The 12,301-nt window shown below is 45.2% G+C and overlaps 1 protein-coding gene and 1 pseudogene across 2 annotated transcripts; one reads left to right on the top strand and one right to left on the bottom strand.

Annotated features, from left to right (window-relative positions):
• The first annotated feature begins 610 nt into the window (after window positions 1-610).
• Window positions 611-6,231, top strand: LOC112294571 (uncharacterized). Its single transcript, XM_024545175.3, has 3 exons — window positions 611-5,332; window positions 5,536-5,664; window positions 5,802-6,231. The coding sequence occupies exons 1-3, from the start codon at window positions 2,150-2,152 to the stop codon at window positions 5,808-5,810; spliced, it is 3,321 nt and encodes a 1,106-aa protein (XP_024400943.1). The 5' UTR covers window positions 611-2,149; the 3' UTR covers window positions 5,811-6,231.
• An 85-nt stretch (window positions 6,232-6,316) lies between these two features.
• LOC112294294 (DExH-box ATP-dependent RNA helicase DExH1-like) lies at window positions 6,317-12,301 on the bottom strand (annotated as a pseudogene). Its single transcript, XR_016498032.1, has 14 exons — window positions 12,162-12,301; window positions 11,657-11,813; window positions 11,305-11,409; window positions 11,012-11,107; window positions 10,615-10,891; window positions 10,255-10,458; window positions 9,788-9,943; window positions 9,445-9,567; window positions 8,995-9,228; window positions 8,561-8,834; window positions 7,991-8,171; window positions 7,567-7,753; window positions 7,014-7,382; window positions 6,317-6,872 (listed from the first exon to the last, which is right to left on the bottom strand). The product of XR_016498032.1 is annotated as a DExH-box ATP-dependent RNA helicase DExH1-like (transcript).

The raw sequence follows: 12,301 nt of genomic DNA, 5'->3' as shown, positions 1-12,301 counted from the left end.
GGGAACGGTTCCCTATGTTTGTTCCCTATCTTGGAGGGTGGGTCCCTAAGTACATGCCCCATTTGTGTGATAGGGTGACGTGGCACCATTCAATCACACATCTCCACGTGTCATCTTGTTTACATACTGCTTCGCTCTTTGTTAAGTACACTAGATTAAGAGCATTCTCTCTCACTAAACCAATTTAACCTTTTATAATAATCGTAATGTCGTATCTATAAAGGTAAATATATATCGACAGAATGTGAGATGTTGCAATACAACCAAACCATGGGGGATGAAAAATACCACATTCGTCAATTTGCTTCATCCCGCCTCGTTTTCATCCTCGAAGCGGGGTTGGTGCTGCAACCGAAATAGACAACAAACAAGACAAAGGATGAAGTGGTGTGAAAGGCGACAAAGTGCCACGTCCTCAGCCTGACATGGCAGGTAGGTCGGTTGGAAACCCACCGGCCCATTATTCGAATTTGGGTGCAGTGTGAATGAGTTCGTGTGGTGAGATTTTGATACCCTGGCTCCGTTTCATCAGGGAGGAAGGTACCCGCGTTAGAGGGGGTATCAATTGATGTGGTCTTCTTGGATGGTATGTTGTTTTTGGAGAGGTAAACTGTAAGTTTGCTTGCGGATTTGCGTGAGAGAGACCAACTGATGCGAGGGAGGAGGTTGAGGAGGGAGATGGCCTTTTGTCGTCGCTAGCATTTGGAGGTCTGACAAGCACGGCAGGGGCTGTCGACTGGCACGTGAATGCAGAGCCACACAGAAGGAGTTAAGTCTGACACTGCACCTGCAGCTGCATGTGCTGCCTCATAATCACCGTCTGCATAAGTTTCCTCCTTTGCCTTGCCCTTCAATCTTGCTTCGCTGCCATTGGATGTCCATTTCCTGCCAGCGCTCGTTGCATTATCCAATCGACAGGAGTTTTCGTCGACGACTAAACTAATTTAGCTGTCACGTAGGCTTAGACTTCGTTTGTTGTTGATCGTCATTGTTCGCACATATGATAGCAGAGGTGCAGTGCAACCAGTCATGGCCGCCTAAGCCAAGGAGCATCGTCGCCCTGGAGACCGGCAGACTGGAGGAGGCAGGGAGAGGCGAGAGAGAGAGAGAGAGAGCGAGAGAGCGCAGAGGGGAAGATAGGGCCGTGCTGTAAGGGAGAAAAAGCGTTAAAAAGAAAGTCTGGACACACAGCAGCCGTAGTGACCATGCTGTTCGCTGCATGGTAACTCTGTATGTTTGCAGGGCTGAATGGTATAGACCAGTATTGGTAGCGAATAAAACTGGTGTGACAAAGCTGATGTGTGGAAGATTTTCATGTGCAGAGGGGTGTAGTGGACCTTTCAAATCCAGAACAGGGAGGATTGCGATAGGGCATTAGCAAGGAATATCTCGTTAGCGGGAAGCCTTCAAAGGTTGCTAGAGGGAGTCGAGCCTTTCTATCAACTATCAAATGTTCTGCGGGTAATGAAAAGGCTATGATTTTCCACCATCTTCTTGTACTCTTTAGTCAGCTTAGAAAATAAGCACAGGAATTTGGATGCTGGTCCGACGAAACGTCGATCGTGTAGTCCCATTCAAATTTTATTTAGGTCAACGGAGTACGGGATAGATGTTAGCAAAGACCGTTTGCCAATGTGGAGGTTGTGTATCAAGCGCTTAAACTGTTACGGCGGGATTGTGCTTGTTTATACTCTTTGCAAGGTGCAAACCCCGCTGCAATTCTGATCAATGTGCTACTCGGCATCAAAGATGGTAGAAGCGCCCTTTTAGTCTCAAGGCGTGATATGTTTTCCATCGAACTATCTTTCAACGGTCTATACACAAGGTTTTGATTCAATCCCCTAGTTGTTCCAACGTCAATGTCGGACGAATTGGCTTCAATCGCAGCTTTAAAATTCACTTCATTTGAATCTCCGCGATGCATCGCAGACTGTCAGCCTTCCCTCCTTCAGACTGTTCTCTTACGACTTGGAAGTGGGTGTTCAATTCAATTTTTTGACGTGATTATTCCGACTGGAGTGTAGAATCATATTGAGTTTGACCACCTTCAAGCACTTGACCAACCTCTAAGAATTTTATTCATATCACCGAAACTACAGTATACACAGGGAATCCTAAGCACCGTTCCAAGCCTGAAGGAGGCAGAGAAATGGGGTCCAAGCGAACAGATGAAGTTTTTCTGCACCAGATTTCGCTTCCGGGTCGGAGAGACTATCAGCTCCGTAGCTGTTCTTTAAAGGCAGATGCCTTGAAGTTTTCCTCTTCACAGCTGGTTGCTCGAGCATTTCAAAATGCCAGAGCAATAAGCTTCAATGCCTCACACGATGAGGTCCCGTTCGTCTTAAATCAAGCTCCCAATCAACGCTTATTCTACAGTGGTCCTCTAACCAGCCAGGCCACCCCCATAAATTTCTCTGGCCGTGCCGATACTACTATTTGCGGTCATGCCCATGAGCACAGTGAGAGCGAAGCGTCGTTTGCTTCGGCTGGTAGTCTGGGCCACAGCGACGATCTCTCAGAGGCTGGTCGAGAGCTATCTAAAGATACTGTCGGTGGTGTATTAGACAAGGTCGCATTCATGGACGAGCAGCACATAGTCATGAGCAGCACGCATTCTTTAAACCAATCTGCAAGGGTTGTCAAACCTTCATTCATTCTTACTCCAAGACGAGCTGTAAGCGGAGATCAGAGAACATCAATGTCTAACTTGGATAACCGATCTCGAAGCGGCGAGGTTACGAGAGCATCAAGGCCGAGCGTGGACAACTCAGCTCGATGTGGTGAGATCATTAGAGCGTCAAGGTCTACTTTGGATAGCCGAGGTCGTAATACTGAGTTTATGCTTGCTCCTCCGGCCGGTAAGCCATTAAAAATGTATTCACAAAGTGGTGCAAAATTGTGCGACGATGGTGATGGACCAAAAGTAGGAGAGAAAGGGGCAGGAGAGAGCAGACGAAGACCTACAGCTTCTATAGCTTGGGACAGCCTAAACAATTCTCAAGAGAACAGCCCTCAGCACGACCTCGCAGCTATTCCATTCAAGTGGGAGGAAGCCCCAGGTAAGCCCATTACCATAGCCGTTGCTGCTGAGAGATCTATGGCGAGGCGGCTTCTCAAGGACGGCGGTGAGTCAAGAAGCCCTCATGTGGTAGATGCTCAGCGAATGCCTACAAAGAAAGTGCAAAAAGAAGCAGTACCGCCCTCGGAGGAAGAGGAAACGTCAGCACGTGAATTGCACTTATCTCCCAACGGGATGCGAACATCCCCCAACAGCAGCTTCAGGAGTAGCCATCGATTCTATGCGCGCACGGCTTCAGGAGAAAGAAGCTTCGGACCTCGCACTAGCATCGACAGCGCGCATGTCATTTCAGAAGTGGAGACCGAGGCCCACATTGACCTCGTGGCTCCAGCCGCTGCCAAATTTCTGGTGGAGAGCTGGGTTTCGCCCAACGTTACGCCCGAGCAAAGTCTCACAACCACTATCCCTTTCAAATGGGAAGAAGCACCTGGTGTTCCTAAAGTCGATGAGGAAGCAATCGATAGCAAACCCATTCAGCTCCAATTACCACCTCGGCTTTCCGCTCCCCCTCCCTTGTCGGTAGATTCCGTGTCAAAGGAGGAAATGCGAGGCAGGCAACGAACACGTTCCATGAGCGGTCCTCTCGCTGGTTACTATCCCCACACATCTCCAACACGGAGACGTCAGCAGCAGCAATCGCCTCCTGTCATGCGCTCCTGCTCGCCTTCCAAGCGATCTATCTCTCCTTCTAGAATTCAAGCCCTGACCAAACACTTCACTCGCAAAGCTTCGCCCACGACTCATGTCGAAAATTCAAGGGAGGGTCCTCTGAGTTGGTCCGCTGGAAACAGGAATTATCGTCATAGCTACACATATGGTCATCGCTCTGGGCCTCTAGAGGACTTCCGAGATCGAGAAGCTAGCTCCAATCGTGCTCTGGGAAGGTCCACTTCAGCAGCGAGAGCGAATTCTGAGTTCGCAGCATTTGAGCAAGATGAGCCCAAAATTCGAGCTCCTCGCAGCTGCACTTCTGGTCCTCTGGATTCTTATGCTAAACCTTCAAAATCTCGATACAGTTCTCCTTCAAAAAGATCAATTTCCCCATCCAGAATCCATGCCCTTGCGAAACAACTGACTTGCAAGATTAAACCAGCGTCCGAGGTTCACACCTTAGAAGACCCCCACTGGCCTGTCTCAATAAAACATCAGGTGACGCGGCCGAACTCCTTCACACAGGCCCAAGTCTCTGTTTCACTTGACAGAGGTAACGTCAACGCTGTTGCAGCCACTGAGAGCTTTCGCCCCCGGCGGAGAACCCCGTGCGAACCATTCTCTTCCAGTTCTTATGCTTGGATTGGGAAGCATCAGGAACTAGGGCGCGATCCATGGTCACCCACCAGCATCCTCCAAGGTCCCAACGATCACAGCCAAGCTCATGCTTCAGGCCCCTCATCAGCTTCAGATATGGACACACAAACTCAAGCCTCGACTCAAGCAACCACCCCTATCTCTGTCGCTCTTTCAAAGTCGCTCTCCAAATCATTATCCCGAATATCATACGAATCGTTTGAGCACTCATTCACGGAGCCAACTAGTCCAAGCCCTGAAGGTCCACCCACCACCGAGGATGCAGGAAATAATTCGCTACTTGATTCTCCCTATCTCGGCCCAACTTCTGCAGATTACAGAAGGAAAGACTCTTCGGGAGGAGCTGCCGAGGGCGTGAAAGCGATCATCAAGATGTGCAGGTCAGGGTCCACATGGAGAAAGAGCAAGACGCACAGCCCTGAGATGTGGGCTCCTACGCTTGCATCTTACTTCCAGTGTTTGGAAGCTACTATGAGCAATCCCGGTAATGCTCGTAAAGAAATAACACATTTGGACCAACAAGAAGAGGTAAATAGAGCATATGGTTCTGCTCAGAATCTGTCGGAGTTGAATGAAGCACAAACGAGGCTGCCTTACACGATGCCCTCTCACATCGAGCAGAAATTGTCTTACAAGGAGTATTGTGATTCTCCTAGTGCAGAATTCACGAAGTGTCTTGGGGTAAAGCTCTCTCCCGCAAGCTTCGTATCTAGAGGGGAGACCTACTCGAGTATGGAGAGTTTGATGGCTTGGAGTGAACGGCATTTGAGTCACCCTACAAATAGTATGGAAGATGGATACCGATCCCCTGCTTATGCAGCTACATTGGAGCTTTTGTCTCCCTCTGCGGAGTTGATCAGAAAGAAAAAGTGGATCATGGGAACATCCAGGGGAGTCAAATTGGTTATTCCATCTTCAAGCACAAGGCGGAGAACTCACTTTGTGGTAATTTCCTCATTTTGTCACTAAATCTCTGTGATGCTGTTATTTGCCGATCAGTCATGTTCCTTGTCACAAGTGATGAAGCAAAATTGATCTAGGTACCTTATGAGCAAAAGCGTTGTAGACTCGACTTAAGCTGTCAATTTCTAAAAGAAATTTTTGCCTGCTCAATGCTCTGTTGCTTACGGATGTTAGTGTATTTACAGGAATCTATGTGCAAATCATTGAAGCGTGCGTTGTACAAATGTGCTAAGCGGTGCTGCCGCAAAACTGTGAAACTGCAGTATAACGAAGAACCTGTTGTACTTCCCCCAACTGAATTCAGTTTCTACAAGGTAGTTCCCTTTCTCAGACAGGCTGGTGTTAGGTGACATTATTTTGAATAGATGGTTTTTACTGTAAGCGTGTTGTGATCACCTGGAAATTTTGACGGAGTACAGGGCTAATTCAAACGTTGCCTTGTCTGTTGCAGCCAAATTGATTGTTCAAACAGATGGAGCAAGTACACTAAACTAGTGCAGATTTTTCTAACAATTACCTGAAATTTAACCAAGTTTATCCTAGACATGCTGGCCAACTGTACAAGTATGAGCTGTAGAAATTGCTGGGTATTGATGATTTTTCACACAAAGCACTGCCTACATGTAAAAAATTATGATCGGTGTCGTACACTTCTATTAAGATTCTTATGGGACAGCCAACCTGCCGTCGCTGCCAATTTTTTTAGTGGTCAAATAGATCCTCATATTTCATCACACTAACATTAGGCACAAGAAGGATGTGGGTTAGGAGGCCGTTGGACCGAAGAGGGTGTTTTCTGCCGGATTTCATAATCCAAAGATTTCACAATGTAGGATTCCTTCCTTAATCAAGCTTGGCCAATCAGCATCCCATTTCGTTTATGCGTACAGTCGTAACTGGTAGTAGCAAGCAAACAGAACAACGTGGGGGAAGTAAGCAAGCTGTGAAACAGAGCCAAGGATATATTGCATGTGTCAGGAAAAACCATGATGCTAAAAAGAATACTGATGAAGACGAGAGAATACATTGTGGAAGCTAACATTAGCACCTTGCCATCAGCAAAATCATAGCAGATGTATCTGGCATTTCATCTACTGGTTCTCATCAGTAAACTTGCCATATGAAGCCTAAGAACACCCATCGAATTCCCTCACAAGTGAGATTAAATACTGCTCATTTGTACCTAGCACAATCTCTATGTAAAATTGAATGGAGAGATCACTCCATATATTAGAGCCTAGGTAGCTACTGTGATACCACAAACAATAAAACCTAATCCTTAAATGGAGATTGTGGTGACACACAGTTCTATTTAATAGCAAAATCTACTACAGACGAGTTAATGAAGTTATCTTCTATAATGATCTCCACCTGTACCCCAATTACAACCACCCTCCTCTTTGCCATCAGATTGAAGCAGTTCAAGCACAGCCGTTATTACTAGTTTGCCTTCTTGGTGGGTGTCAAACTGAGGATCTTTCAATTTAATATCAAGGAGCAGATCAAGTTGCCTCCGCAGCTCCTGCTTTGCCACATCACATCCATCCACAATGAGAAATTTGAGCCTCATTTGAAACATGTTGAAACTACCCAGGGATACATACTTTGCGCAGAGTCACAAGAGACAACCACTGAGGAACTAGAAAGAAACGATTAAACTTACTTGAACCAAATGAAGTGTCTTTTTGGAAGCTTTAAATTGATGATAACCATCCAGCATCTCAATACCTTGCTCGTTCTTGCTGGTTGTTAGATTGCCTCCAAACATGAGCAGGACATAATCAGAAACATCGGTGGAATCTAGTACATAAATTGCATCTGTCTTCACCTTTCGCCCGTAAACCAGCCATGGGCGTGAGAAGGAATTGACCCTTGTATTGACAAAGGCTGGGTGGGGCTCCACTTTGCCATCCTCTTTTGTGAGGAAGGCGGTTCGCTTGCCCCGTAATTTACACTGGACGACGCTGGGAAACAGACCAGCACACAAAACTGCTCTCACCATCTCCAAATCTTGGCTGTTCTGGTTATAAATCTGCAATATGTGATTTAAATAGTGGGTTCTAAGAGTGGATATACGAATCTTGGAAAACGACTTCCTTCTTCAAACGCCAATAACTGATTTATGACATAGTGAACCACAATTAAGAAGCTATACATTCTCAAGGTGCGATTTCAAAGTTCAGCAAAGAAGCCAAAGAACTAAGGATGAAGACCACCAGTAGGCCTTTGGAATCATCTAAGAAGCTGATGTCAGAGAGTAAATTCTGGAATTGACGGTGCATGTCGTCCATCATTTGAAGCGTGTTTGAAGACAGAAAATTTTCCCAACAAAAACTACGTTCCCGCCCTGCCCGCTTTGCCTCTTGCTAACCTTCAAAAGCTTTGTGCAGTGCTATATGGTCACTGCGAAATAACGTTGCAATACTTTTATCATAATTACTTCAGTGTTAGAATTCACACCTCTCCATCATCCTCCTCTTCTCCACATCATTCAAAACAGACAATGATTACTGGGAAAAGTAACTCTTGCTGCAAAATTTATTGAGCCCAACTCAAGAATTTAAAGAATCAAACTCTAAACAGCTTTTATATTTCATGCGCAACATGGTTGTTGACTACATTGCTACCTTCGGGATTCACCAGCAAAATATCGTCGGGGTCTCATCCGCCTCCTCTTTGTGTTCAAGGGGAAGGACAAAGGGGTCACGTTGGGCAAGACCCGCTGCAATCGTGAGAGCAGGTCCAAGACACTGAAAGACTGCCTCCATGAGAAGCATCTTTCCCACCTTGGGATCCACAGGTAATTTTGCCAGATGACAACCTGTAAAAACAAGGATTGTCGATCTCATGTGACAATGTAGGTAGACCAGACTTAATGGCTCAGTGAGAAGCACTTATATATGACATAGCAAACACATGATACGAAGGAATTCCAGGGAAAAAAACACTTTTAAGTGTCAAGAAATAATTCACGTCATCCCGAGTCTTGTGTAAAACCCAGAACAATATTTGGGTGCAACCGTGACATTCCGTCTTATGCACACACCCACAATTACAAGCGAAAGCTACAAACTGTGATCAAACATGAGCTAGCCAATGAGTGCTTGGCATACACGCAATATTTTCTCCTATACATTGCCATTAACGATGCCATAAACAACACGGACCTTCTTGTAAAATGTTTTATGAGGCACAGATCGAGAAACTTACCCAACGGTGTCAAATCTTCCTTACGAGTCCAAGCACCGATTGCCTTCAGTAGGTCAATGGCATTCTGTACTGCAAGCACTTCAGGTGGCTCCAAAGCTTTCGACAAGAAGCTGACAATACTGTCCTGCTGCAGGCTCTTTATCTGAAGACATAACTCTTGTAAAGGCGTCCGCAGCATCTCGGAAAGTTGATAACGAAGCTTAGAGTCATACACCAACCTAGGGTACACATGATAGCAAACACCAGGTTGAACTCGTCCAGCTCTTCCTCGTCTCTGAATTGATCGCAAAACTCTAAGAGTGAGATAATTCATATGCTCACATTCCACAATGTATTTGCATCGAACATGCAGGATTGAGTAAAAAAGAAAACAAGGAGAATTTGGCATCAACATTCAATTGAAAGGAAACAATCTACGATTAAAGCATACACACATGATTTGCAGAGGCCTTTGAAATCCAGGTTGGTGTTGAACATGTTAGTTTGTTCAGTGTATCATAACTGGTCTCCTTTGCCTTCCCACAATCAATCACGTGGACTACATCATCAATCGTGATACTGGTCTCAGCGATGTTGGTGGAAAGCACAATCTTCCTGCAACCAGAAAGGCCAACAGGGCTCGCATTTAAGTCTGCTAATATTCCTGTAAAATACACAAGATGCCCGTTTCACCAGTCATCAATCAGAGTAATAACAACCATATAAGCTTAAGCCTGAAATCACAACATAATGAAATACTGTTAAAGCATGTTACGTTATCAAGGCCAATACTTCACTACTATCTTCCAGCAAATTTATAGCATTGTAGTAAGAAACCCAACACGGACCTCATAATGGACACAGAGTTTCAACCATAGCTTTCTATGAACACAACAGCTCTAATAACAACGACATAGCCTCGAATTCCTTGCAACAACAAAGCAGGCTCCACATCCATCACTCCACGCTTGTAGTGACTGCTGTGTTCCACGACTGTAGTTTCGGTACTCTAAATCTATATTGATCCCCTGTGTCATAAAAGGTATCCAAAATAAGACTTCCACACACGTCCCAATGCATGGTGGTTCAAAGGATAAGATATATAGGAACCCAAAGCAGCATCAAAGTACCCATATACTACTGAAAGAAGCACAAGTATAGTGAATTTTAAAGCATTACTACGGAATATAAACCAAGAAAAACAATAGATACTTCAAAACATTATGTGTGGTTTAGTAGCAGACTTGCCTCGAAAGCTTCAAGCACTGGATCCTGCACCTTCTCCTGCGCTTTTCGTCTTCTACCCCCATGACCATTGTAACCTCCTTGATCAGAACCTACAGGAAAGTGGGCAAGCTCCAGCACATCCTCCAGGAATAGCTCTTTCACTGGATGCGTAAACCCCTGCATACGCTTGGCACTCATCTAGTAAACAACCTCATCTCATGATAAATTTGCTATCATCTCTCAGATTAATAACCTTTCAACAGAAAATATTGAGCTTCTCATTGAGATCTTTCTGGGTTAAATCTAAATCTTAATTCTTATGCATGGGATACTGAAAAACTCCAAAACGAGTTTCGCCAATCCAATGTGGACAAACAACAAAATATATGAATTCAAAATTCAAGAAGACATGCAAACTGACAAGTAAATGCCTCAAAACCCTACTACTAGAAACTCAAAGACTCATTTTCCAAAACGAGGAGACTTACAGGAATGTGCTTCGTTGGTGCACCTCCGAAATATCTTGAAAACAGTTCTGCATTTACGGTTGCACTAATCAAAACCAACCGCAGGTCTGGACGACGAGGCAGTAGGTCCCGAAAAATGATCAGCAGAAAATCTTCATTCATGTTGCGTTCATGAATCTCGTCAACCATAATGTGACTCACACCATTCAAGTCAGGCTCCTGGACCTATTCACCAGGAAATACAAGTGACTAAGAATGGGCAACTCACGTAGTGGCACCTATTCATCAATATCCCTATACGCTGAACATTGTCTCGAAGTAATGGAAAACTATTTGATGCGCAAGAAAACCCAAATATTATAAATATGGCACAGGACATACAAGCCGTCGAAGTAGCACACCAGTGGTGCAAAACAAGAGACGCGTCTGTGCAGATCGTTTAGCTTCCAAACGGATCTGGTAACCCACGGATTGGCCCAATGCATTCCCCACTTTCTGCTGCAACACGGGCAGCCACCGACGTAGCAGAAATCCGCCTAGGTTGGGTGCAGATAATGTTGCATTCAGAATCTCGACCTGCCTCTATCTCCTCTTCCAACACAAATTGTGGTAGCTGGGCGGTTTTTCCACAACCTGTCTCCCCAGAGACCACAATCACCTGTCCACAACCACGAGTACAAGGAACGTGAAATCCACATTCTTCACTGTCGTACCAACTATTGTGTCAGTCTCTTCTGAAAGTGACCAGTGAACATGGTAGCACCATCTGAAACTATACCTGATTGTTTTCCACAGCTTCTAAGAGCTCTGACTTCATCTGAAATGCAGGTAGTTTCTTTCGAAATAATTCCAACGCCTTCACTGCGCCACTTGCCTGTTGATAACGAAAACGAGAAATTAAGTTCGGCACCTCGAACCAGGAGGAATGTAGTAGCAAGACTGGGAATATAAGTGACCTGCTATGTAGCTCAAAGCTCACAAGATACATGACCTTGTAGACAACCAAGTAATACCTGACAAATTTGAATGAGAGTGCTGAACACATGCTGGCCAAAAACATCAAATTACAACCTTCAGTTGTCGCTGATTGTCTCGCAGCTCCACATTCAACTTCTCCTTGTCCACTCCTGATAAAGTCTGACCTTGAGGAGTTGCTTGTTCCCACCTTGATCGTCTCTGCGAATTTCAGACTTGAATGAAGGTAATATATCTGCAGCACGGATACTAGCCAGTATATTTTCAACCCGGCTCTCCGTAGTGGCAGATAATGAAATCTGTAGGTTACAGCACCAGGAGCAATATAAATGCTTCCACATAAAGTAAAAAATATATCCCAGAAGGTTCGCTCAAGCCATCTGTGACATTCCAGATGTGAATACATGATTTGGACACAGATTTCTTCTGCAGGATTTGCATGACTTACAAGTGAATACCAAGCCTGTATGCAGATCTTCCAGAATATCTGCACCATTGCGACCAAAATTCCTTTTGATCACTACCTCCTGCTGATCCAAGGCGACCTTTAACTTTTCCAATTTAGCCCACCACTCATTCTCATCCAGAACCTCCTCCTTTGGACCCTGCAAATTACCAACAGCCAAATGAGAACCAAACGAGGAGGTACATCCAATGAAGTCACCCACATAACTCTACGCCAATGTTTAAACCACTCAAATGAAGAGAATTGGATTGAACCTGCAGGTACATGAATTTGGAATAAAAACTCAGCTCATATCTCCTCAAGTTACATATTAAGATCCTCAAGAATTCTAGAGGCAGTTGGAAGATAACGAGAGGAGCCACTATTGCGCTTCGAACACAGTGAATTCTTTAAAAATCTCCCTTAAACAGATCCTAAATGCAACCACAGATGCTGGCAAAAGACGACCTATTCTAATTCCACGATAAATAACAACGGTAAGTTCTACCTCCGCTTGCAACTGCTTCAGCTTCTCAGCTCTCCACACAGGATCCCACCATCCCTGCTCACCGCCCCTACTTCGACCACTACCACCACCTCCTACACGACCACCAGCGCAGCCCCTACCCGGGCCTCCAGCTCTCCTGC

The sequence above is a fragment of the Physcomitrium patens genome, chromosome 17, assembly GCF_059467195.1.
Source record: "Physcomitrium patens ecotype Gransden chromosome 17, ASM5946719v1, whole genome shotgun sequence".
Taxonomy (NCBI): Eukaryota; Viridiplantae; Streptophyta; class Bryopsida; order Funariales; family Funariaceae; genus Physcomitrium; species Physcomitrium patens.
This window is presented reverse-complemented; position numbering and strand designations above follow the sequence as displayed.